The sequence below is a fragment of the Mchenga conophoros genome, linkage group LG3 (assembly GCF_057382185.1).
Source record: "Mchenga conophoros isolate Kocher_MC1m ecotype Shallow Benthic linkage group LG3, M_conophoros_male_GT1.1, whole genome shotgun sequence".
Classification (NCBI taxonomy): Eukaryota; Metazoa; Chordata; class Actinopteri; order Cichliformes; family Cichlidae; genus Mchenga; species Mchenga conophoros.
The window spans coordinates 25,914,449-25,940,706 of record NC_140528.1 but is presented as its reverse complement, the minus strand read 5'-3'; the positions used below and the strand labels follow the sequence as shown (position 1 = coordinate 25,940,706).

Here is a 26,258-nt window from a genome sequence, read left to right as displayed (position 1 = left end):
AGAAGAGGACACAATGAAGATTTAGACACGCCCAAGACATCAATATTGGGTGAACAACCCTCAGAAGCTCCACTAGCGGTTTAATGCCTGGGACCCTCCAGCATTTGTTCTAGAACTGAAGAAGCTTCTTGGATCACGATGTGAAAAGAAGTTTTTAAAGCTCTCAAGAGTACCGTGAGGTGGATAACTGATGACCAATGTTCCCTCTAAGCTGCGCACGTGCACAATTGCGCACTGCTGGCACGGTCTCTGCGCACAGAAAATCTGCGTTGCGCACAAAAAAAATCTAACCTGAATTGAATTTAAAACTTCTGTTTTGCAGTGTTAGTCAGTGAGTGACTAGCTGCTCCCGTATGGGATTAGAACGATGCCACCTTATCCCATAGTCCAGCCAATAATGCGATTCACATTACACATCTAATCGACGTCATTGACAGGCTATGACAGTGTCTTTATGTGCCGACACCGGTGTTTTAGCTAGCAAAGCGGCGTGGCTGATGTGGAGTGAAGCCACGTTAATGACAACGTGTACAACCATTGGAGATGTGAGCAGGACAGACGGAACAATTGACGGAAAAAGTGTAAAAGTGTTGACTTTATACCAGTTTTTAAATTGTGTTGATTGGCCACGTAAAACCAGAGTTATGATAAAAATATCTGCAATGTTTGTTTTTCTTCCTGAATACTATCGTTATTTACTGCGGGAAGAAACGGTAAAAACGGCGTTTCATAAGAAAAAAGGCTTGAAAGCCTGTGAGCAAAGACAAACTCCACCCCCCTCTCCCTTTCCTATTCGTCCAAAAAAGTACCATTCGACCAATCAAAAAATGATATGGCAACGTGGCATCTAGTTGTTAAGGGAGGGGGAAGTTTTAGGAGTGACGGCGGTGTTTTGAGATGTGAGAGATTTGCGATGTTTAGCCAAAATCTTGTGTAGTTAGTGTGTAGTGTAGTCAATAGTTTTGTTGTGTGTGTCAGAACAATGAGGCGACTGCTGAATGTTACAGGTGTTACAGCAGTGATACATCTCCTGTTGTCAGGCCTGCAGGGATCAGGCTGTTGTTCTCCTTCATCTCATAGTGGACAGAAATTATTTTTTGGAGCGGCACAAATAATTTGTGTGGCATCAGATTTGATGCAGAACAGCTGATTGTTCTGTAAATAGTTTAAAATGTTTATTTAAAAAAACGCCTTGGCTGCGTTTAAAAAAATAGCTGCAAAAAACTTTGTTTATTTGCATAACTCAGTTACTTTTTTGAAGAAGTAACTATATAATTAATTGCCCAACATTGGTCATTATTTACTGTATTTTGCAGACAGAGAGTTACAGGACTCTCTCCCAGACCACAGACTTATAATACAAGTCAGAGCTTTATAAAATTTTTAAAAAAGAATTAAGTTGTGTTTTCAAAATTGGAGTTCAAGTTATTTTTACTTCCAATAGTGTTAACATACTACACAGGTCAATGACTAGAATTTTTTAAGTTTTCATTGTAAGAGGGTTAAAGCAGTTAATTAAAAGTAGTCTAACATAAATGTAAATGCTATAATTTGATTATTTTAATAAACCATGTAACTTGGATGGATTAGATGCTGGTGTGACCACAGTGCACAAGTCTGATGTCGCTCACAGTGGTCAAAGGGATCGCTCAGGGAGTTTGTGTGTTCGCTCAGACACATGAAAAATTAGAGGCAACATTGCTGAGGACATACACAGACTTTGAAAGATTTCCCGAATGCAATCAACACTGTGAAGAAGATGGTTTCAAATGGTAACAGGAAGGCACTGCTGGGATTTGAACCCAGGATCTCCTGTTTACTAGACAGGCGCTTTGACCAGCTAAGCCACAGTGCCTCCTGCTGTCAGGCAACCCGATATTACCTGGATTTACCTGGTACTGCAGAAGGAGACAAGTTCAATTTTTGGGCACTATTGTTGGCATTCAGAAAATAGTGCTTGAAAATTAAAGCGGATTCTTAGCTTGCCTCCTGGTTACTCACCAAACCCTTTAAATACTGTCAGAACCATGTAACTTGATTCTTATCTGTGTAATTATTAAAATAAGTAACTCTTTGACCCTCGTGTTTTACCTTCTTACAGGCTGTTTCTTTTTGTTAAGGTCAAAAGATTAAAGCATATTTCTGATAAACTCTTAATTTAAAACCAAACAGAGATGACAAAGCTTTTTATTCTCTCGCTTTACATTTGCAGGATAATAAATAACATCCAGGGTCAAATTTCAGTGAATAAATTTTAATTTTGGAGACTTTGCTAAACATGACAGGCTGTTAGTGAAGAGCAGTAGGACCACCACCACCGTCGAATGATGCACAGAAGACAAACGGTGTGCTCGTCCGTGTGAACTTCAGATGTCATGAGAAGCTGTTTAATGTTCAGGTTGCAGATTTTCATCGCTCCACACAAACACGTTTTTAAAATGTTTGTTTTTACACTTAGAGCCTAGCATGAAGCTTCTCAAGATCCTCGGCGGCAGACGGCCGTATCCTGCTCTCAGCCCGACCAGGACCGCCCTCGCGTCGCTTTTAAACCAGGCCCGGGTGTCCGTTTTACTCGAAGCACTTCACGATTGGCTCGTGTCCCGTCTCCTTGAGGAAGCACAGCAGGTCGTCCGGTCTGAGCCCCATGATGGCAGCGTTGGTCATCGGGTGGAAGTAGACCATCTTGTGGCCTCCTTCCACCAGGTCCCGGTCCAAGACTAACTTCACGCTGTGACCCTGATTGAAGAGCAGTGCAAGAGCCGTCGCACAGCCCTGACCCACCTGAAGGAGAGGGGAGGAGGAGTCTAAAGCTGTGACCTGTGAATCCAGCTCAATAATTGGCCCTCCCCGTTTTGATCCTCCCTACCTTCAGCTTTTCCAACATGGCTGCCTCATCTGCGAAGCACAGATTTCCACTCTCGACACCAAGCTTCTTGGCGAGGTCATTAAGGTTCACCTGCAGATGGAACGAGAGGAAGTGAGGTGTTAGTCTTTAGTTTTTAAGTCAGAGGTCATGTGGAGGAGCTGACCTGGCGGTCATGGCGGGCCGACACCAGCCACAGCCCCTTCTTCTTCTTGTCCTTTAGGAACAGGTTCTTGGTGACGGTGCCATTCACGCCCTGCAGGTGAGGCATCATCTCCTCCACCGTGAACACCTGCAGGAGGAGGAAAGTGGGTGAGAGCGGGTTCTTTGTGGAAGCTGGGCATGTAGTACCTCACTGTATTACTAACATCAAAGCCTCCTGCAACTCTTCCTGGTTTCCTACATTAAAACAGCTTCTAAGTTCAGTTCAGTTTATTAAAGTTAACAGTTCTTTTTCCTTATTTGCAGTAGCTGTATCCAGTTCTTCATTTCTTGTTCTGATGATCACTGGACTCATTTTTGGAGTTGTTAGGTTTATCTATTCACAAGGAATATGACCCTGTGAATGATTCCCAAGATAGCTGGGCCAGAGAGTGCAGCAGTTCCCCTAAACAAAAGCCTCTTTTACTTAAACAGATACAGATGTGTTTGCCATAGCATATATCCAGAGATGGGCAGTTACGCGTTAACGCATTACTGTAATCCGATTACTTTTTTCAAGTAACGCGTAAAGTAAGGGATTACTATTGCAAAAACGGTAATTAGATTACCGTTACTTTCCCGTAGGAACTCTGCGTTACTAAAACGGTGATTTTTTGCGAGAAGGTCTTATGACAGTGAAGTAAGCGAGTGTAAAAAAGTAAAAAAAAGTAACTAAGTAACTAAGCAATTAATTACTTTTGAAAATAAGTAATCAGTAAAGTAACGGGATTACTTTTTTGGGGAAGTAATCAGTAATTAGTTACTGATTACTTTTTCAAGTAACTTGACCAACACTGTATATATCAGAGAGAGAAGATACAATCTCTCTTATGACCTTAGGACGTGTGTGAGGTATGCCAGAACACTCAGGAAAAGAAGTGTACGTCCTACCATCTCATGGTACACAGAGTCTTAAAGACCTACTAAGGATGAGACATTCTATCAATATGGAAACGATTATATACCTCTAAGCATATATGATTATATGTTTCTAAGTGCAAATGACGATTTTTCGGTTTCAATCCATTTTTCAGTTTCAATCTGCTGGCACTGTTTTGGCGTCCGGGGGCGCGCTGGGGGGGGGGGGGGGGGGTTTCCGGCCCGCATGTATTTGCATAAATTATAGAGGCCACTAGTGCTGACCAAGCTGCCATCTTTCTCTCTTCCCGTCTTTCAATGGCTGCTTCAATTTCAGCTTGAACCTCCAAACCGCAAGTAAGTAATCATTTTTTGTCATCTTTTCTTGCTGTCCCACTGGGCTGGACATTAGTTTAGTTTTTTTAGCTACATCTGGTGAAGTTGTGGTAAAATGCTGGTATTAGCCTATTCGTCGTAGCAAGCTAGCCTGAAGCTAATATTTGCTAAATTTAGGGACACCCGTGTCTCTTCAGGAGTTGGAGGCCGGTGTTCTAGGAGCGGATCTCAGGATCTCAACAGGCAGTGTTGGGCAGTAACATAATACATGCACCGGCGTTACGTATTTAAAATACAAAATATGAGAATGTATCCGTTACAATTACTGTTCAATAGGTGATATTGAGAATACAGTTAGTTTGTTGAAATAAATGGATTACATGGCGGTATTTACCTGTTTCATATGTTAGGCTATGGTCTCTCTATTTTTGGTAATTCCACACCGGTGGAAACCCAAACAAAACACGCAATAAGAGCCTCTAAAAATTATTATACAAAAATGATTTAATATGAAGGCAATAGCAGAGTGTTACAGGCATCGCCCTAAACAATGTAGCCTCATGGGCAGTGTAGTCCGTGCTGCAGGGAGAATGGACTGCCATACCCGTTATGTGTCTGTGAGCGAGGGAGGGAGAGAAAGGAAAAGTACAGCTGTCACGGAGCAGAAACGGGAGCTGGAAGCATGTAAATATAATAATAACCACTAAAGCCAAAAAGAGTGCCTGACGAGCCCAGCTGTAAGTAAGCTGTTAAGACTCGACTGTACACCGTGTTCGTGTTTTCCTCCGAAACAATAAGCAGCCTTTCAACGCCTCTCTCTGTCTCTCGCTAGCAAACTTGACCCAGACAACAAAGTAAAGCTAGTTTTCAGCTACGAGCCTGACACGAACCGGAGGTATTAGCCAGAGGTCCCTTTACTACGGTTCGGAGCCGCTGACCTGTTTTATATACGCGCGGAATAGTTTTATATATGAGATCGCTGCAGCCTTACCTAATGTCCACCTACTGTTACTCATTTATATTAAGATTTTAACATCTAGTTGGTGTTGGTATGGCGAGTAGCCTTCAGTAATAGTAATAAATCACACAGCAATAGCACATTCATGTAGTTGTAAAGTATTCAGAATACATTACTTCTATAATCTTTGGTGAAATACATTTCAAAATTAACCTTCCCAACACTGTCAACAGGTTAGCACCTCATACCACAGTGCAGCAAAGCAGTCTCATGAGCGCTGGGAAAGACAAGCCCAGAGCCCAAAACAGACAGTGCAGGAGATGACAAGGTTAGTAATTGTATGGTGAAAATTATACTTTATCTTGATTGGCAAAAGAAAAGTAAATACAAAATCTGCTTCTCACATTTAGGGCATTTCCAAGATTTTTTTTTTTTTCCAAAACTTCAATTTCTTTCATTACAGCTGTCCTGTGCCAGAAGTTCTGTTGACCCACAGTGGGAGGCATCATTTCAGAAACACCAGGAAGATTGAAACTCGTCGCCAGGATCAAGCAGGGCTCGTGATCTTCACCAGCAGCTCCCTCACAAGAAGGATAAACCCAGCATTTCATGAACACTGATGGAGACCTTTGCTTTGTGTAATGTTAGAAGTACTCAGATAATCCTCAGAGGGTCTGGACTTTTACATAATATAATAGAATAGAATTCAACTTTGTTGTCATTGCACATGCACAGGTACAGGGCAACGAAATGCAGTTTGCATCCATCCAGAAGTGCTTTAGCCATGATATAGATATATTACAATATATATTAGCAATAGTATAGATATGTAAGTATATTACAGAAATGGGTCTATTATGGTACGTTACAATGTACACGGTATGAAGTATGTTGTGAATATTCTATAACTATAAGTATGTACAGGCTGTAGTGAGCACAAACTATGTACAGGATATAAATATGAAAAACTACAGAAATCTGAGATATACAGTTATACAGAAATGTGAACTATACAAATTATAAACAGTTGTAGGATTAAAAATCATATGTACAGAATGATTATTTACACAGAACTATACAGTAGTGCAGTTAAGTAATAGCTATAAGCTATAGTAATAGCTTTAAGTCCTGTAGAAAGTTAAATATGTTGTGCTCACTGGTTACTCTGGTATGAATGTCTCTGAATTACTTTATGATAAATAACACACTATTGTCAAAAAACAGTGAAAGAATTCCAGATCACAAGTTTTTAGTTCAAATACAAGTAACAACCTTTGACTTTAATCAGGTTTTATTTAATTGTGTCAGAGAAAACATCATGTGCTCTTCATGTAGCTGAGTACATTCAGTGTTTAAAACAGAAGTTGTGCAGGTCTGAGATCAGCAGTTTTCTGAAACACCAAACTGAGGTACTGTTAATGCTGATGTATAGTGACACAGTTACAGGGGTGATTGATCCTTGTGACTTTTTGTCTTTAAATGTATCAATAAAACAGCTGCAGCTTTCACTGACAGCACATGTGGTACTTTAACCTTTGTACTGTTTTCTTCAGTTAATTTTGGAGTTACTACAAAGATTGAAGATATAGGATGATCTGTCTGCTGTCACTGGGTGGTGCTGAGGTCTGAATCTGAGGACAGCTCCTGTAACCACAAACAGAACAGAATCATCACAAACTGAAATATAAAGTTTCTCTCAAATCTGAAATACAGCTGATCCTACTCGGGATCTGAAGTTGTTCAGTCCTACAGTTCTGCCGACAGCTGTTTATTTTTTTATTTGTTTTAAAGGCTTTACTAACACATTTTCTAATATCATGTTTACCTTTGAGTTGTTGATGCTTTATAAATGGACATCTGCAAAGATGAGATGATGGAGCAGGTTTCAGTCAAGGTTCAGTCTGCTACTGCATCCTGGTCACAACATACAGAGGTGTTATCAGCTCAGTATTGAACAAGAAATATTAATGTTTCAAATTATTTGTCCTAAAGGATGCAAGCTGTACAGAGTACTGCACATGTGACTTTGTGAACATAATTCATTAAAAATAATTTGGACAGTTTTTTAACCTCAATATTTGTAACAAACTCAAAAAAAAAAAAAAAAAAAAAAAAAAAAGTACATAAGTATCGGGCTTTGCTATTTAATCTGTAGCTATTGACTAATGAGGGGAATTTAAAAGTTGGCTTTAATGTCCTTCCACATGTGGAAAGCGACAGAAAACAAGCAGAGTGAAGCTGACCCCCCACCCACTTGAAACGTAAAGGCAAACAGGCGGAGCGGTTAGTGCTACGTTTGTGCAGATTTGTGCAGGTAAAATTAGCGTTTGTGCTGCTACAGTATCTGAGATATTAAAAGTTATATTTTTTGCTGATGACATCACCATCCCCCCAGACTGCTCCAAAACGGGCCAAAATGGTCTACTTTTTTAGTGCTACGTTTGTGCAGATTTGTGCAGGTAAAATTAGCGTTTGTGCTGCTTCTGTTTCCGAGATATTAATGAAAATGAAAAGGTCAACCAGCCCCCCCACATTACCCAAATCCAACAAAAGTGGTATCAAACGTTTGTGCTACGTTTGTGCTGCATAGATTTTCGTTTGTGCTGCTATCATTTTAAAGATATTAATAAAAATTTCTAGAGGTCATCAGAGGTCAACCAGCCCCCCCACATTAATTAAATCAAACAAAATGGGTGTCAATCAACTGTGCCACGTTTGTGCTGGTTTGTGCTGCTAAAATTTTCGTTTGTGCTGCTTCTGTTTTAAAGATATTAATGAAAATGTAAAGGTCAAAAGGTCAACCAGCCCCCCCACATTACCCAAATCCAACAAAAGTGGTATCAAACGTTTGTGCTACGTTTGTGCTGGTTTGTGCTGCAGAAATTTGTTTGTGCCGTTATTATTTTAAAGATATTAACAAAAATTTCTAGAGGTCAACCAGCCCCCCCATATTAATGGAATCAAACAAAATTGATGTCAAACGTTTGTGCTGGTTTGTGCTGCAAAAATGTTTGTTTGTGCTGCTAACATTTTAAAATGTTTAATAAAATAACGTCTTGATGCGTGCTTAATCATCCAGGTAAGTAAATCCCAAAAGGTTGATTCTGTTCATCTGGACATTTTCAGTTGGAGAAACGTTTCGTCACTCATCCAAGTGACTTCTTCAGTCTCAGCTGACTGCAGGTTTCCCCAACCATATAAACAGTACATTTGCATAGTGAAGGAAACTAGCGCCACTGAATGAACAATGTGCCGGGGGGTTAATTCCATGATTGTTAGTATGCAAATTCTTATGACCATTGATCAATGACAACTAATCAAAGCCTATTGATCAATGGCCATGAGTACCATTCACAGAAAGTGGGGAATGGCTACAATCACAGCATTGTAGGATGGCGAAAGATGTACCCTTGGGCCCCCCTTCTCGATTCAGAGATGGTCAGCATCCTGACAGCCCAATGGACGAAGCCGTCTCTCAGTCTGCTGGTTCTGGCCCGGAGGCTCTTCAGTATCCTTCCTGATGGCAGCAAACTGAAGACGCTGTTGAAGGGATGAGTGGAGTCACCTGTAATGGAGAGGACCTTCCAGATGAGGCAGGTGCAGTAGATCTCCTGGGGAGGGAGGCAAGAGAGGTCCCCACAATGCTCTCAGCTGCTCTCACTACCAGTTGTCATTTTTTCCTGCAGAACCCAATGCAGGAGTCATACCACACAGTGATGCAGCTGGTGAGGATACTCTCAACTGTGCCTCTGTAAAAGGTGCTCATAATGGGGGTTGGATCTCTTGTGCTTCTCAGTTTGCAGAGGAAGTAGAGTCACTGTTGGTCTTCTCCACATTCAGGGACAGGTTGTTGTTGCTGTACCACTCTGGCAGATGGTTAACTTCACCCCTATAGTAGATCTCGTCGTGGGTCAGCAGAGTGAAGAGAAGGGAGCTCAACACACATCCTTGGGGAGCCCCCGTATTCCGTGTTCTTGGGCTGGAGGTGTTGCTGTTGACCCGTACTGTCTGCTGTCTTCCTGTCAAGAAATCTAGCAGCCCGTTATACAGCAAGGTGCTGATCCCCAGCAGATCCAGTTTGTGAATGAGTTGCTGGGGAATGATGGTGTTGAATGCTGAACTGAAGTCTATGAACAGCACTCTGACATATGAGTCTCTAGTGTTCAGATGTGTGAGGGCTGAGTGAGGGGCAGTTGAAATTCCATCATCGGTTGAGCGTTTTGACCAGTATGCGAACTGAAATGGATCCAGGTTGGGGGAAAGCGATAATTTGATTTGATGCATGACTAACCGTTCAAAGCACTTAACTTAATAATGATGGAGGTGAGTTTGACAGGACGGTAGTCCTTAAAGCAGGAGATAGATGACTTCTTGGGTTCAGTAATGATGGTGGAGGGATCTCCACACACTGTCTGGGGATTGTGTCACCACGGTCTGTAGAGTGGGCTTGTAGTCTGTGATGGTTTGTATTCCTTGCCACTGCCTCCAAGTATCTCTGCTGTCGCTGAAGCTTTGCTGTAGCTGATGCCACGTGACAGGTTTGCCCTTGCTGTTCTTAGACTCACCTAATTCCGGCTCTGAAGGCTTGCATTTTTCAACTTTAGGAGCATTTAAACCTGACCTGTGAGCCATGGTTTCTGATTGGCCCAGACAGTGATAGTCCTGGTCTCTGTGACATCATCGATGCATTTTGGGATGTAGGCAGTGACAGTTTCTGTATATTCCTGAAAGTCTGTGGTGTTGTCGTGTGTGGCGGCCTGTGGTGGAAAAGCAGTCCCTCTGAGGACCCTTCTGGCCACACCTGTACCTGCTTACGAACTGGTTTGTTGACTTTGAGCAGGGGCCTGTGGGAACCCATGGCACACCTAGATTTCTGCCTGTACTGACCCTTATGCAAAATAGGTGGAATTAAGACACAGTTCCAAAAGCAAACACGACTGATCAGTGCTGAGAGTGGTCCTGTTGCTGAGGTTGGGATGATCCTGTAATCTCTTAAGAACGACCTCCAACGCTTCTATGACTGGGATGCAAGTGAAGACAGATGTAACATCTCTCTCTCACTGTACATGTACTGTTTATAAAATTAGGGAAAAATAACCTGCACAAACAAAATAATTTGCAGGACAAATGTTTGACATCAATTTTGTTCGATTTGAAGAAGGTAGGGGGGGCAACTTCACTCACGGGTGTTTATAAGGTTGGGGAAACCTGCAGTCAGCTGAGACTGAAGAAGTCACTTGGATGAGTGACGAAACGTTTCTCCAACTGAAAATGTCCAGATGAACAGAATCAACCTTTTGGGATTTACTTACCTGGATGATTAAGCACGCATCAAGACGTTATTTTATTAAACATTTTAAAATGTTAGCAGCACAAACAAGCATTTTTGCAGCACAAACCAGCACAAACGTTTGACATCAATTTTGTTTGATTCCATTAATATGGGGGGGCTGGTTGACCTCTAGAAATTTTTGTTAATATCTTTAAAATAATAACGGCACAAACAAAAATTTCTGCAGCACAAACCTAGCACAAACGTTTGATACCACTTTTGTTGGATTTGGGTAATGTGGGGGGGCTGGTTGACCTTTTGACCTTTACATTTTCATTAATATCTTTAAAACAGAAGCAGCACAAACGAAAATTTTAGCAGCACAAACCAGCACAAACGTGGCACAGTTGATTGACACCCATTTTGTTTGATTTAATTAATGTGGGGGGGCTGGTTGACCTCTGATGACCTCTAGAAATTTTTATTAATATCTTTAAAATGATAGCAGCACAAACGAAAATCTTTGCAGCACAAACCAGCACAAACGTTTGATACCACTTTTGTTGGATTTGGGTAATGTGGGGGGGCTGGTTGACCTTTTCATTTTCATTAATATCTCGGAAACAGAAGCAGCACAAACGCTAATTTTACCTGCACAAATCAGCACAAACGTAGCACTAAAAAAGTAGACCATTTTGGTTTGTTTTGGAGCAGTCTGGGGGGATGGTGACCTTTGAATGACCTATAAAATAAAGTTTAATATCTCGGAAACCGTAGCAGCACAAACGCTAATTTTACCTGCAGAAATCTGCACAAACGTAGCACTAACCGCTCCGCCTGTTTGCCTTTACGTTTCAAGTGGGTGGGGGGTCAGCTTCACTCTGCTCAGAAAACATGCTGCTGTTTGCACATATTTAATAATCAGCTCTGCACAGGAGCAGAAGCAGAGTCCAGCCCGTTGCTCTTACAGTATAATACTCATAATAAAAGTACAGTAACCGTGGTTAGTCACCAAGCAGCCCGGTGCGTTTCTCTTGATTTCTTTAGTCAGGGTAAATTCATTCACCTGCACGGGTTAGCTAAACGAACTTTACAAAACATGTTTCCCCGACAGCCGAGTGCTCATTTTAGCTAGCTAGGTCCTTAGGTAGCTAGCTAAGGACCTAAATTACGGATTAGCTTACAAACACATTTAACTTACCAAAAATAATGCGGTGGGGCCTCAGGTCCTCCTGTCCGGTAGTCCAATTTACTGAAGAACACCTCAGGCTGTCACTTTGAAATAGTCGGTAATGTAAACGCTGGACCTCTCAGCATCTGCCATTCCCGAACAGACACGTGCGAGTTTGTCCGTGACCGCAGCCGCGTCGTCAGTGTTTTCTCCAGTCATTGGTCAGCATTATAATATATGCAAATACATGCGGGTCGGAATCCCCGCCCCCCAGCGCGCCCCCGTACACCAAAACAGTGCCAGCAGAGTGAAACTGAAAAATGGTTTGAAACCGAAAAGTGGATTGAAACCGAAAAATGGATTGAAACCGAAAAAAAAATTGTAAGCGAAAACAAAAAAATTACAGTTTCAATTAATTGTTTTTCACTATCAATTTTTTTTTCGGTTTCAATACAAGATTTTTCAGTACATTTATTTCAGTTACAATATTTTTTTTCGGTTTCAATCCATTTTTCGGTTTCGTTTCAAGGTGGCATCGTTCTGATTCCACAGACCTCAAGCCTCACTGACAGCAGATAAAGAGTTGCACCAGCAGGGGGCAGCATGATCCTAAGCTGTTCTTAGCTCTGAAGGCTGGAGGTTCAGAGATAACTCCAAATATTTATTCCTCATAAACTTGCACAAAATGGGAAAACCTACAGAACTTCTTTTTTCTTTTCATTAAGGTGTGTTAGGTCTGCACTCGCAGGCCCCGCTGGTTCAGAGACTTATCACCGTGAACGAAGCAAGATAGTTAAAGGTCAGCCTATTTTTAATTGCAAGCTGCAAGCTCTGCACCCAACCTCAGATGACTCCAGCTCTGGCCTCTGCTTACAGTCTTTTTATTGAAATGCATACATTTACACAGTTTTAACTTTTAACAGTCATTAAAACTAGAAAAGTGCTGTGTAAGGCTACGTCCACATTGTTTTCTCTCCGTTTTGGCCTCCCGTCCACATTGGGATGGCGTTTTCCCCAAGGAAAAAAATAGCATTTTGAAAATGCTCCCGAAAACGAATAAATTTGAAGACGGTGCATTTGCGTCACAGTGTGGACAGTGAAAACGGAGACTTTCGAAAACAATGACACATTTTAGTCATGTGATGCAGTCATGTGACCAATTTAACAAAGATAGCGGAGGGCATTATACAGCAGTTGTTTTGTCTGCTCTCAATTTTCACATCCCTATTAAAGATTAATATCAGTTTGTACATGCTCCAGATAGCTTTTCTTCAAACCTTTTACTGTTGTGTTACTCGCAGCAGCAACTCCACCTCATTGTTAGTCCATTTAAAAAATGTGTTGCTTTTCCTCAACATTTTGCCGCAATGTTTCAATGAGCCGGTGTTGTGACAAAAAGTGATTGTCTGCCAAAAACTGATTTCCGGTATTTGCCAAAAACTGATTGCTCGTATTTAAACTGCTATAAGTAACTTGTTGGGCTATAATATGTGAAACATATGTCAAATGCATCCCTCATGGATGCCATAAAGTCATCTTGAGCCACAAACAACATTCGTGTAACAAGGTAGAAGCCGCAATCAGTTTTTGGCAGTGACTTTATACAGTTAAAAAAATCTCATTAACATTATAAATGTCTTTTGTAAGAGTAAGTTGGCCAAGAGGACAGCAGACATGGCAGCAAATATTACAATATTTCTGTAAAAATATTTTAAGTGGGGATAAAGGACCGGATTGGTTATAATGTAAGTACAATAGCAGAGAGTTGTAAAGATACTTGAAAAACAGATATTGTTTTAATTCTCTATATAACCCCTTTGTAAACCCTGTTCACCGAAGTCTTTTTACGAACATACGTAAAGATATTACACATAAAAAATACACAGAAACATTGGAAATCAGTTTTTGGCAGACAATCACTTTTTGGCACAACACCGGAAAGTAAATAAACAGCAGACAGAAATTGGACAGGCCGAATCTTCTTGCATTTCACGCATGCACACTACTGGAACGTAAGCGTTTTAGGCCGTTTCAATGTGGACGCACAACTCTGTGAAAACGACTGAAAACGATAGTGTAAACGCGGAGCGTTTTCAGACAAAAACGCCGTTTTCAAATCTATCCAGGCTAGTTTGGACATAGCTTAAATCTCACTCTGTGGTATCTCTTGTGAAACTGATGAGTTATTTGAAGACATCCTGAGCTTCTGTCTCTTAAAAGGTTTCCAGAGTGTGAAAAGGGAAAACACCCACTGCTAAGTGGCTGTGATCTGTGTATAGTAGTTACCCATTAAAAAATAATTGTAATAAATAAATACAAATAAACAGGTGTAAATGCGGCTGAAGCAACGTTGTGCTTTTACTTTTTTTTTTGCATTTTCTTCCTCTTCTTCTGTAAATTATAAAGTACAAACTGTGAAACTTTGGCACTGATGTGGCATTGAAGTTTAGCATGTCACACTTACACCTTTGTCACATGTTTAAAGTTTATTTGATTTCAAAACCATGACCCATGAGCCTCAGCAACTCAGCCAAGCTGACATCACCATAAACACAGCAGCACTTTTAAAGTAACAGAGATATAATCTGAGAGAGGGGGCAGGACTTCCTCTTGCCTCATGTCCACTTCTGGTTAACGACACTATTTCTGTTTAGCTTGAGCTTGCTCACAACATGTGGGTGAATTTATCAGCAAACCACAATTTCATGTTAAAAAAAATCTGCATTAGTGTAATGAAATACTTTATTTTAAATATTTTCTTAATTGTTTATAAAGTTGAGCGTCTCAGATGATTTGGAGCCTATCAAAGCTGTTTTAGGATGAGACGTGGGATACACCCTGGAGAGATGAAAATTGAAATAAATATAAAAGAGTATAAACACGTCATGCTGTGGTCAGATCTTGTTAAAGAGTGTTAGTTCTGTTGAAAAGGAAGGAAGCAGAGAGAAGGAGTAAAAAAAAACTCTTTGTTTCCTTCACAACTCTTTGGTATCTGCTGTGCTGCTGCTTCACTCTCTCTCTTTACAGAAAGTTGTAGAAGTTTTCAGACGTGTCACTGCTGGATGTGAGGATGGGAGCCACTTTGCTCTGTGAGCTGGGCCTATTCTGTGAGTTCATCACTGACTTCTATTGTTTGATTCATACTGATCCATAAACATGTTTTAGTAAGAAGAACAGAGCATCAGTCATTTGTACTATTTCAGGTCATGTGATCAGACGACTCTCATGTTTGTTACCAACATGTTTGTTTGTCGACTGGATTAGATTTTAGTGCACTGACTCAGAAAAGAGTGGAGCTGGTTTAGTTTATCTAAGAAAGGTTTGTTTCTCCATCAGCGAATTGAATTGAATATTAATTTTACATCTTAATACAAAATGTCACAAATCTTAGTAGACACCAGTAAAACTCCAAGTGTTTTATTTATGATTCAATAAAAGGACTAGAAGTTACAATCCCTGATTATGCATTCATTCAAATGGAGAAAGTCTTGAGGGATGGCAGCCTGGAAACTTTACCAGAGAGACACATCATTGTATGCCTCAACTTAACAGGGTGTTTCAGTCTTTTATCAAAAGCTATTTTGCCATTTTTTAGATTCTTTTTACCTTCCTTGGTTAGGGTTAGGGATTAGAGATCTGAGCTAGATTATAAAATAAAATTTTGTGACATCAGTAGTGGACCTTGGATTCATCGGGTGTTTTGGCCATTATCACTAGACACCCTCATCCAAGGAGGGCCTGCCAGGGTTGATCAGGCCCTGGGGTGTGTTACTGGTTTATGTTATATTGTTGTTTCTCTTCTATTTTCTTCTGTTTATTTTTCTACATTTTATTTTCTTCCATCAAGTCACTGTAAAACAAGAAGTAATACTTACCTCTTTAATATTTATGGAGCCTCACTTCTTCAAAGGGATAGAAAAGGTGATAGAGGGAAGTAAGACTAAAGAGAAAAGATAGGAGAGAGGAGAGACAGAAGGGAGGCACCTGATCTGGCATCCCACACCTCCCCGCCGGATAGGGCTGTACACTCTTACCTCCCCACTGCCTCTCAGAAAATGAAAAAAGAAAAAGAACAGAGGGGAGAAGAGTGGCATTTTTTTTCTTTTTCTTTTCTTTTGTCGTTCTTTGGTTAGGTTTCACTACCATGAGGTTAACTTCACAGCCCCCAGGAGGCCCTGAGACAGCTGTATCAGTCAACCAGCGTTATGATTTATCACAATAAAATTTCTAGTGTTGGGTTTTCTACCCTTTTGATGCTCTCTCTGCTCTCCGCCATGGGTTGAGCAGTTCTGGGCATGTGTCTACGATATTTGAGTTTCTACAGAGCTTGGACAGAAGACAACTTGAAGTTTTGTGGAGATGTTTCACCTCTCAACCGAGAAGTTTTTACAGTTCTAAAACCAAAACATGGGGAATGCAGCTATTTAAACTCTAGTCATGGCATCCCTTACAGTCTGCCACCTACAATGCATTTTTGAGATCCCTTCCGAGGAGCCTGAATCCCTACTCCCATCTAGCATCAGGTGTTGTCAGTAGGCCACATAATAGGGTGAAGCAAGGCCTCAAAATAATTTTGAACCCTCTCAGGTCTTCGGTAGCCTTGAGGGCTGAAAATAGCGCAGTTCTCCCATCTCTGTCTGCGTGTTATTGTGACTTCCTACCCTCATTATCAAGTACATTTCTTGACACAGAAACATACACACCAGACTTGTCAGCCTCTCACTCACACACGAACACACACACACACACACACACACACCACAGAGAGAGAGATAGACAGATAGAGATAGACAGATAGATAGATAGATCTGAAGAACTGAAGAATCTTCTCAGAAAAGATATGAAACACCTTCAGGAAACCTAAAGAAGTCCAGTCACTTTCTCACCGAGCTCCTTAGACACTCAAGTATGACATAAACACACTACCATGATCTGTATGATTGACAAGCTACACACACATTTTGAGTGTCTTTTATTTGATAATGTCTGACATTTTCTTTCTTTATTGTAGTGCTCTGTACGCTACTCTGCACTGGACATGTTCAAGGTGACTGAAAAGTTTTACTTTTCTTGTTTCTTTCTTTTTTATTTATTCAGTAAAGATTCATCTTAACTGCTTTATCAGTCTTAAGCACTTCACATTGTTGTTTTTATTTCATTGTTCATCACTAATTTATAATTTTATGAATATAAACACAGTTTGTGTTTTGAATAGTAAAATATATATATGAACAATATATGAACAGTGTCTGTGTATGCATCTGTGACATACTGTCACAGATGCATAAAAGTGTTTCAGATTGTAAACTTTGTGGTTGTGTTGGATTCTAGATGCTGTGCTAACTATTGAACCCAGCTGGTCCAGTTTTTTCATTGGAGAGTTTGTTACCTTCAAATGTGACATGAATGAAGGAGAAGACACTGACTGGTATTACGAAATCAAGAAGGACGGTCGAGAATTTGTGCCCTACAACGCAGACAAAGACTTCAGATTTGAAATTAAATCTACAGGTTACAGTGGTGAATATCAGTGCTCTGGTAGCTTGGTGAGCTCACATCATATAAAGAACAGTAATACTGTCTCTATAACTGTATTAGGTAAGTCTTCAGTGACCGACAGCACAAATGTATGATCCCTGTTCAAATACTCAACTGAATTATAAAATAGAGAACATTTAATTAAATTTGTCACTGAAATTTGAACTTTAACCAAGATCACTGTACCTGTTACTTCGTTCACAGTAAAGTCAGTGTTACAATACTGACAGACTCTGTAATTTATCATTAGCAGGTGTGTGAGTTTTAACAACAGCAATTATGGATGAAATTCAATTTAATTACATTTCTAAAGGAAAATAAGAAACATAAGAAACATCAAAAGATTCATGAAGTTTGAAGTGAAGATGTTTCTGTTATCTAAACCAAAACATGAGGAAGAGACATTTAAAGCATCATTATGTTTCCTTCAACAGAGAATAGACAAACATTTATGCTGTGGCTATTTAGAGATCAACTAATAAAAATATAAACTGTATTGTTTTTCAGTGTTCATATGTTGTTATAACGAATCACAGATATTTATTTATTTTTCTTCCTCTATCATAACAGCAGATAAACCCAGGGCCACACTGACAGCAGCAACAACAATCATACCTGTAGGGGGCAGTGTGACACTGACCTGCTCTGTGCAGAGCTCTGATGGATGGAAATATGAGTGGTTCAGACAAACCCAAACAACCTCTGAAGTTCAAATCAGAGATCAACAAAACAGAGATATCAGAGTATCTGAAGGAGGAATCTACAGCTGCAGAGGAACAAGAGGAAACCCAGCTTACTACACTGATAGAAGTGATGTTGTCACCATTGAGATAACCTGTGAGTTCAGTCATTTAGTTTGAAATATACATTCACTCATGATTATCAATATACTGTGTTAAGTTTTCTCTGTTGATTTTATGTTTCTATTTGTATCTATTATGAGAAGTCTTCTGTCTTCTTGTGAATCTGTTGTTGTGGTCAGAGCAAGGAGACATCACAACAAATAATGGAAAGGAGTAATTTAAAAATAAAATAAAGCATCATAATGAAATAGAGCAAAAAAAAAAAAATGTATGCACTGAAAGGATGTGTGTGTGTGTGTGTGTGTGTGTGTGTGTGTGTGTGTGTGTGTGTGTGTGTATCTATATATATATTTAACAAGAAGCAATGATCAAGAAAAAACATCAAAAATAATGCTACTCTGTGACTGTGATTATTGTTACCATCCTCAGCACCCCCAGTCACCTGCAGACAGCTACAACAGGAGGCTAGCATATTAAGATAATAAAACACCCTAAAGAGTGGCCAGTTTATTAAGGACTCACAGACAAATCAGTTTCAGTTTGGGATGGGGATAAAGTGGCAGGAGTGAAACTGAGCAGTACAACATTTTTGAGTGGCAGTTAGTACAGTATTGCATGGAATAAGGGTTTTTATTTTTATGAAAATACTAATAAAAATGAGGTGACCAGTGCAGAGTGTAGTATGTACCTGTGAAATTGTAGGACAGTTTCTGTCTCCTGTTGAGTGTGTTGTGTGTGTTTAAGTGTTGTGGTTGAGGTGTCGAATGGCTTGGTGGTAAAAACAGTTTTTAAGTCTTGTAGTCTGAGCAGACAGACTCCTGTAACACCTGTCAGATGGTAACAAGGAACAGCTTTGTGAGGATTGACCATCTCACATCTTCTGTTTTGAGTGTTAGAGTTACAGCCTCACTGTCTTCCTGAGGGAAGAGGATCTGCTTTTTGTTGTCTGCATCAAAACGAGCGTAGAAGTTGTTAAGCTCGTCTGTGAGAGATGCGGTGGGCTGAACACTGCCTGTGTTTTCGTTCTTGTTGTCAGTGATGCAGCGCAGTCCATTCCACAGTCGCCTGGCGTCAAATCTAGTGTGATATTCGATTATTACTGTACACAGAAGCTGAGCTCATTTACAGTGGCTTGCAAAAGTATTTGGCTGAACTTTTCCACATTTTGTCACATTACAGCCACAAACATGAATCAGTTTTATTGGAATTCCACATGAAAGACCAATACAAAGTGGTGTACACGTGAGAAGTGGAACAAAAATCATACATGATTCCAAACGTTTTTTACAAATAAATAACTGAAAAGTGGGGTGTGCGTAATTATTCAGCCCCTGAGTCAATACTTTGTAGAACCACCTTTTGCTGCAATTACAGCTGCCAGTCTTTTACGGTATGTCTCTGCCAGCTTTGCACATCTAGAGACTGAAATTCCTGCCCATTCTTTGAAAAACAGCTCCAGCTCAGTCAGATTAGATGGACAGCGTTTGTGAACAGCAGTTTTCAGATCTTGCCACAGATTCTCGATTGGCTTTGGATCTGGACTTTGACTGGGCCGTTCTAACACATGGATATGTTTTGTTTTAAACCGTTCCATTGTTGCCCTGGCTTTATGTTTAGGGTCGTTGTCCTGCTGGAAGGTGAACCTCCGCCCAGTCTCAAGTCTTTTGCAGACTCCAAGAGGTTTTCTTCCAAGATTGCCCTGTATTTGGCTCCATCCATCTTCCCATCAACTCTGACCAGCTTCCCTGTCCCTGCTGAAGAGAAGCACCCCCAGAGCATGATGCTGCCACCACCATATTTGACAGAGGGGATGGTGTGTTCAGAGTGATGTGCAGTGTTAGTTTTCCGCCACACATAGCGTTTTGCATTTTGGCCAAAAAGTTCAATTTTGGTCTCATCTGACCAGAGCACCTTCTTCCACATGTTTGCTGTGTGGCTCGTGGCAAACTGCAAATGGGACTTCTTATGGTTTTCTGTTAGCAATGGCTTTCTTCTTGCCACTCTTCCATAAAGGCCAACTTTGTGCAGTGGACGACTAATAGTTGTCCTATGGACAGATTCCCCCACCTGAGCTGTAGATCTCTGCTGCTCGCCCAGAGTCACCATGAGTGTTGCTAGCTGTCACTAATTGGTCATGATAATGTAATTGTAACCTATGCTGTTGGACAGAGAAATAACATCGTGGAAGAGAGATAAAGTCAGTAAAAAACGTCTTAGATGCATTTATAATTAATTTCTTTTGGCAATTATTGTTTTTTTAATGTCACAATTCCAACCCTGCTCCTTTATCCTTTATCCCGTCTCGTTTGCAGTTTGCCACAAGCCACAAGCCACACAGCAAACATGTGGAAGAAGGTGCTCTGGTCAGATGAGACCAAAATTGAACTTTTTGGCCAAAATGCAAAACGCTATGTGTGGCGGAAAACTAACACTGCACATCACTCTGAACACACCATCCCCACTGTCAAATATGGTGGTGGCAGCATCATGCTCTGGGGGTGCTTCTCTTCAGCAGGGACAGGAAGCTGGTCAGAGTTGATGGGAAGATGGATGGAGCCAAATACAGGGTAATCTTGGAAGAAAACCTCTTGGAGTCTGCAAAAGACTTGAGACTGGGGCGGAGGTTCACCTTCCAGCAGGACAATGACCCTAAACATAAAGCCAGGGCAACAAAACAGGGCAGGGCAATCTGAAAACTGCTGTTCACAAACGCTGTCCATCTAATCTGACTGAGCTGGAGCTGTTTTGCAAAGAAGAATGGGCAAGGATTTCAGTCGCTAGATGTGGAAAGCTGGTAGAGACATACCCTAAAAGACTGGCAGCTGTAATTGCAGCAAAAGGTGGTTCTACAAAGTGTTGACTCAGGGGACTGAATAATTACGCACACCCAACTTTGCAGTTATTTATTTGTAAAACTTTGTATTGGTCTTTCACGCGGAATTCCAATAAAATTGATTCCTGTTTGTGGCTGTAATGTGACAAAATGTGGAAAAGTTCAAAGGGGGCGAATACTTTTGCAAGCCACTATATGTCCCATTTCCCATCCCAAAATAAACTATAAAGAAGCCATATAAGGTATCAGACCTGAAATACAAGATAAATATACAAAAGTGACACTGGGCAGGTAAAATAATAATGCAAAAATACTAAAAACAGAGAACACAACACAAACATAAATCACTTGACAAACCTAAAAGGAACCATGACTGTTATTTACAGCAAGTGGTGCCAGTGTTTAAAAGGTTGTCAAGTGTGCCAAATTCAGTGAAGAGGTTATATAATATTGTTATATATTTAAATTGGAGTTTACTTTTAAGACTTAACTCTGACTTTGTGCAATTCGGTTACGTTTAATAACATAACAGTTCATTTTCCTTATTTGCAATAGCTGTGCCGAGTTCTCCATTTCCGGTTCTGATGATCACTGGACTTATTCCTGGAATCATATTTATTTTCCTCCTGTTCCTGTACAAAAAGGTCTACAGAAAGAAATGTGAGACTTTTTTTTCTTCTGATATTACATATTTTACTCTTTAAAATATTTAAATATGGAGATGCAACATTCCAAAACTGAAAACTGTTCACAATATTATATAAAACATAATAAACTATGTGAACGTTAGTGTCTTATTTTGAATTTTTAATAAAGGTTCTGCCGATGAGCAGAGGGTGAGTCAGGATGAAAATCAACAACAAGTCTACTCCTCTCTCATTCATGGTTAGTTTTTTATCTTGTTTAAAATATCCTGATGCTTTTCTCTGCTGCACCTTTAACACTGTTGAATTAAAAAAAGCTAAGACAATAACAACATTTAAACATTTAAATTTCTAAGTAATAATAAAATTTCCAATTTCAATGTATGTTTGTGCTTACACTGACATGAAAGCTTATCTTAACTTAATATAAATGTTATTGACAAGAATACTTGTGTTTACATTATGTGGTGACTCATTTTCTCTGACTTGTAGGTGATCGTTCTGTCTATGAAACAATCAGAGGCTCTGGAAATACTCAAAATGGTACAGTATCAACTTGAATATATAGATTGTGGAAGCCGGGATTAGAACGTAACAGTGATTATTATTAATATCAATACTAATATTATTATTTTAATCTAATGGTTTTTTTTATTTAATTAATATTGTAATCACAAGAATGTGATCACACCTATAATAATAATGAACTGCAGAGCTGTTTCATACTGAGAGTATATTTGAATATATTTTACAGAAGTTCAGTGTTGTTCATGAATCCACTGGAAGAGAGCATTCATCTAATGTGCTCATTTAAAGCAGAATGTATCTGGAATTGTGAATTTATTAATTTATCTGTGCTTTACCGCCCTTGCTCTATATGAAGCTGGGTGACCTGTGTGCTGTAGGTCCAGTGGCTCCTTCTTGTGGAAGCGATTCTTTCTATCAAAAGTGGGTGAGCTATGAGCATCTCCTTTCCTATAACTCAGTGGTTCCCAAACTTTTTTTTCTAGACCCCCTTTTGTTTTACAAGAAAATCTTCGTTGTCCAGGTGAAGCCAAAGACAAGATATGCTTCATCATATTTTCTAAGGCTTGGAAGGAAGTTGGGTGTGATGTGGGTGCAGTGGGTCCGATTCTTTCTACCCAAACTGGGTGAGCTATGAGAAGTGACAATAGTTTGAGTGTCTCCTTTCCTCATAACTGAAGTCTAATTGTCATTCTCAGCCATCAGACCTTTGCCACGTCCTATTCCCCCATATTTCCCACCATTCATGGACCATCAAGTTACAATCTATGGGCACAAATATAAAATAAGGTTTTCTGGTAAAGTATTTAGGTATAACATTATAGCTAAACATCTGAAATATGTTTTATAAATGTTTCGCTGATGTTTTGTTTTTATATTATATATGTTTTAACTTCTCTTTGATGTAAAAAAAAATAATTGAAATATCAGTAGGAATTTTTGATGACGCAAACATTATTAAATCACGTTCTAAGGGAGGCAAATTTCTAAAAGGTTCATTAATGAGATTTTCATGCAATTACTGTTCCAGTGTTTTCATTTTTAATGTTTGTGATTTTCTCCCTAACATTGTACAATAAGTTGGTTAGTGTCATCATAATTTTTTTTATTAAAACTTTTGTATAACATTTCATGTCACAACAGAAAGTTTGGAAGGTGTTATATGTAGTGTATGTAGTGAAATGTGGCTTTAAATTCAGCTGTTGCTGTGTTACAGTACATACAATGAGAATATTTTTACACATAAGATCTTCTACATTATCCCAAAAGTAATGAAGAATACTTACAGTATTCATACATACTGTATGGATTTGAATGTATCATGCATTTCATGTCTATTTTTTTTTTCATTCAAATTTACAATGCATTTGCAAATAAAGTGGTAATAAGTATATTGAATTGTTCTGTGCTTCTGGCTCTTTCATGAGGGATAAGTGTGGTTTTTCATTGTATTAGTCAGTGTCAATCTTTGATCATACATGTACAGTAGCAGTGAACAAAGCCATGGTTGCTCAATTTTCTAAGACCACTGATGACTAATTCACTGGTACATCAGATGGAAAAGACGATCAGCCACACTAAATATGTACTTCATTCATGTTTATATCTTTCTGATATCATAGCAGTGTGACAAGGTTAAAATGATGCAGGGGCTTCAGTTAAGTGGCCCCAACACTCAGTGTGGGTCATGCACCATAATATAACTATTTATTAATAACCTTACTAAACTTGTATCAAAAGGGAACAAAGAGTAAGAGAATCATACTAGCTTTAGCTGTAGTAAGAGTGCCCTTACATATGTTTTACACTGCAACCTGAACAGTATATAGACCTTAGGCCTCACTGATAGCAGATAAGAGAGCAGGGAGCATCATGATCCTGATCTGTTCTGTGGACAGCTCTGCAGGCTGTTCAGAGATAACTCCCGATATTTATTCCTCATAATCTTGCACAACATGGGAAAACCTTCAGAATTTCTCTTTCCTTTTTATTTAAGTTGTAATTGATGCTGGTGACAAGCGCATTTAATAGTATTCTATTTTACAGTGCAGTTTTTCAAAAACCTTCCTTCACTGTTTACCAATTTTCAAGTTAAATTTGATCTAATAAAAACACATAATTTTTGCTGTCTGGCTACACTCAACATGGAAATCTTCACCTTCGGCAGTACTAAGTGGCTGAAGAATTGTAAAATATTATTCTGTAGTTAGACAAATATCTACTATGTTACCACCAATTATTTACTATCAGCTAGTAATGGCAAGTGGTGTAGGAATTTTTCAAACTATTCCTTTTTTAAAAAAATGCAATCAAACACTGTGAAAACACGTCACTACACATGATGCATTAATATTACTGCTGTATATGTTTACATTTGAGCTCATATTAAATACTTTATACTTTATATTCTGTTTAATGTCCAGCATTATATTCTTTAAATCATATGTTTATTGTGTCTGTCCTGTAAGCAGTGTTGGGCAAGTTACTTTGAAAAAGTAATCAGTTATAGTTACTAGTTACTTCTTCAAAAAAGTAACTAAGTTAGTAACTGAGTCACAATATTATCACAATATATCTAATTACCAGGAAAAGTAACTATCGCGTTACTTTTAAAAATGTTTAAATATGTTGGGTCCCCTCTTAATGGAACTTACTAAATTACTAAAATATAAATTACTAAACATACTTGAACACATTAAAATATAAATTCAACTCTTTATTATAAAACTTAATGTATAATTGAAATAAATGGGCACTTACAGCAAACACTGTACACTAATCTGAACTATTGATTTGAAAATTGTTTCACACACACACGGCTCCATAATATAACTGACAAATATACAAGAATTTCATGCATTGGCCTACAGTAGCAAAATGGTTCAATCTGGTAGAATACAGTAAAAAAAATGTCAAATGCTTTTCCTTAAAATTAAAAGCTGACAGTACAGAATGCATTGTTTTATACCGTGTTGGCGGAGAGATAAAAAAAGTGGTTTCAGTGGACATGAACAGGGCATTATTCTCCATTGCACTTCACAAAACAATAACATTACAATCAAATCAGTTTTGTTGCTGATCTTTGACATGTCCAAGACTCGGATCACCACCAGTGTCCCTTGCCCCTACTATGTATTATATGCAAAATAAACACTTCAACAAACAATTAATAATTAAAATGTTTAAACTGTCATTTTAAAATATCTTAAATCATCTGAAAATTGCTGTAAATCTCTTAATGTGTGATCATTTTGAAAAGACCTCAAGTTGATTAAGAACTTAATGAAAAAAAGACAAAAATATATTCTTTTCTGCCAATTTTACGGCAGATTTTGTGCATTTTCAGTTTTTGTCCATGAAGGTGACGAAAGGGTATAAAATATAACCTCTTAAGCCCCAAGGGGGTTTCTGAGTTTCCTGCTCGAAAATGTAATGCCCAAATTTAATTGATTATGTCTCTGCAATTACAAACTCTGTCCTTACAATCTTGGTATCAAAATAAAGCTAACACTTGTGAAATTTCATCAGAGGTGTAAATATTGAAGCAGACATTACTGTGTCAAAGTACTGAGAAAGTTACTGAGACTGTAATTTTTTTTTTTTAATTTTTAGCATATAACCCTTTTAAAAATATGACTCGGTTCACATTTCATTTCAGAAATTCAGTAACCAACATATAAACATCATCTGTGCAAAGATTTATGTTTCTAAAGTGAAACAGTGAAAAATTACAGCACTGTCAATACATGAATATCCACACCTTGTACAAAAATGTCCAATTTTGGCACACAACTGGACACCATGCCAGTTGATTTTTTTAGGTATTAAAGAGCAGAAATTAATACATTTTATTAACAGGCCTAAAAATGCTTTTTTAAAAAATATATATTTGAAGAATTTACCACACATTTACATGGCAATGGCCCTTTACTGCCTAGCGCATGGAGCGTTTAATTGGTCTCTGGCCCTTTAAATTCTGAGGGGCTGTAACTTTGGTTACTTTTGGTCAATTTGCATGATTGACACATCTTTTTAATCGTTTGAGCCAATAGAATGACAGTAATGATGCCACGTTCACATCACTTCAACCAATCGGACGTTGCAATGCCAAAACCCATGTGGGCCCAAATTTACTGCATGTGGCGTCTGTCCAGTCACGTGTCTGTAGGTGTGTCTAAAATGGAGGTTGTTGACTGAAAACGGCTCTCATGCGGCTAGGTAGGCATGGTAACTACTGATAATCATGTGGTTACCAG

At 39.1% G+C, this 26,258-nt stretch overlaps 2 protein-coding genes, 3 long non-coding RNA genes and 1 other non-coding gene across 6 annotated transcripts in view; 3 read left to right on the top strand and 3 right to left on the bottom strand.

The window, feature by feature from the left end:
- Positions 1-1,781: 1,781 nt before the first annotated feature.
- On the bottom strand, positions 1,782-1,855 carry trnat-agu (transfer RNA threonine (anticodon AGU)). The gene has a single exon. It is a non-coding gene; the product is annotated as a tRNA-Thr (tRNA).
- Positions 1,856-2,441: 586 nt separating this feature from the next.
- LOC146577880 (prolyl-tRNA synthetase associated domain-containing protein 1-like) lies at positions 2,442-4,143 on the bottom strand (the record flags this gene model as incomplete). Its single annotated transcript, XM_085267731.1, has 4 exons — positions 2,442-2,781; positions 2,867-2,956; positions 3,030-3,155; positions 4,030-4,143. Coding segments are annotated over 4 exons (543 nt in total), but the record flags the coding sequence as incomplete, so codon positions are not given.
- A 61-nt stretch (positions 4,144-4,204) lies between these two features.
- On the top strand, positions 4,205-6,449 carry LOC146577879 (uncharacterized). The gene is made up of 3 exons (XR_014891457.1): positions 4,205-4,279; positions 5,450-5,544; positions 5,680-6,449. It is a non-coding gene; the product is annotated as an uncharacterized LOC146577879 (long non-coding RNA).
- A 40-nt stretch (positions 6,450-6,489) lies between these two features.
- Positions 6,490-11,885, bottom strand: LOC146577878 (uncharacterized). Its single transcript, XR_014891455.1, has 3 exons — positions 11,690-11,885; positions 7,042-7,130; positions 6,490-6,860 (listed from the first exon to the last, which is right to left on the bottom strand). It is a non-coding gene; the product is annotated as an uncharacterized LOC146577878 (long non-coding RNA).
- A 2,844-nt stretch (positions 11,886-14,729) lies between these two features.
- The window catches only part of LOC146577876 (uncharacterized), a 29,600-nt gene continuing 18,071 nt past the window's right edge, over positions 14,730-26,258 (top strand). Inside the window, exons 1-4 of the mRNA XM_085267730.1 lie at positions 14,730-14,766; positions 16,671-16,706; positions 16,991-17,257; positions 17,771-18,034. Coding sequence (XP_085123856.1) covers positions 14,730-14,766; positions 16,671-16,706; positions 16,991-17,257; positions 17,771-18,034 — 604 coding nt within the window. The remainder of the gene's footprint in view (positions 14,767-16,670; positions 16,707-16,990; positions 17,258-17,770; positions 18,035-26,258) is intronic.
- On the top strand, positions 21,643-22,381 carry LOC146577877 (uncharacterized). Its single transcript, XR_014891460.1, has 3 exons — positions 21,643-21,718; positions 21,970-22,020; positions 22,361-22,381. It is a non-coding gene; the product is annotated as an uncharacterized LOC146577877 (long non-coding RNA).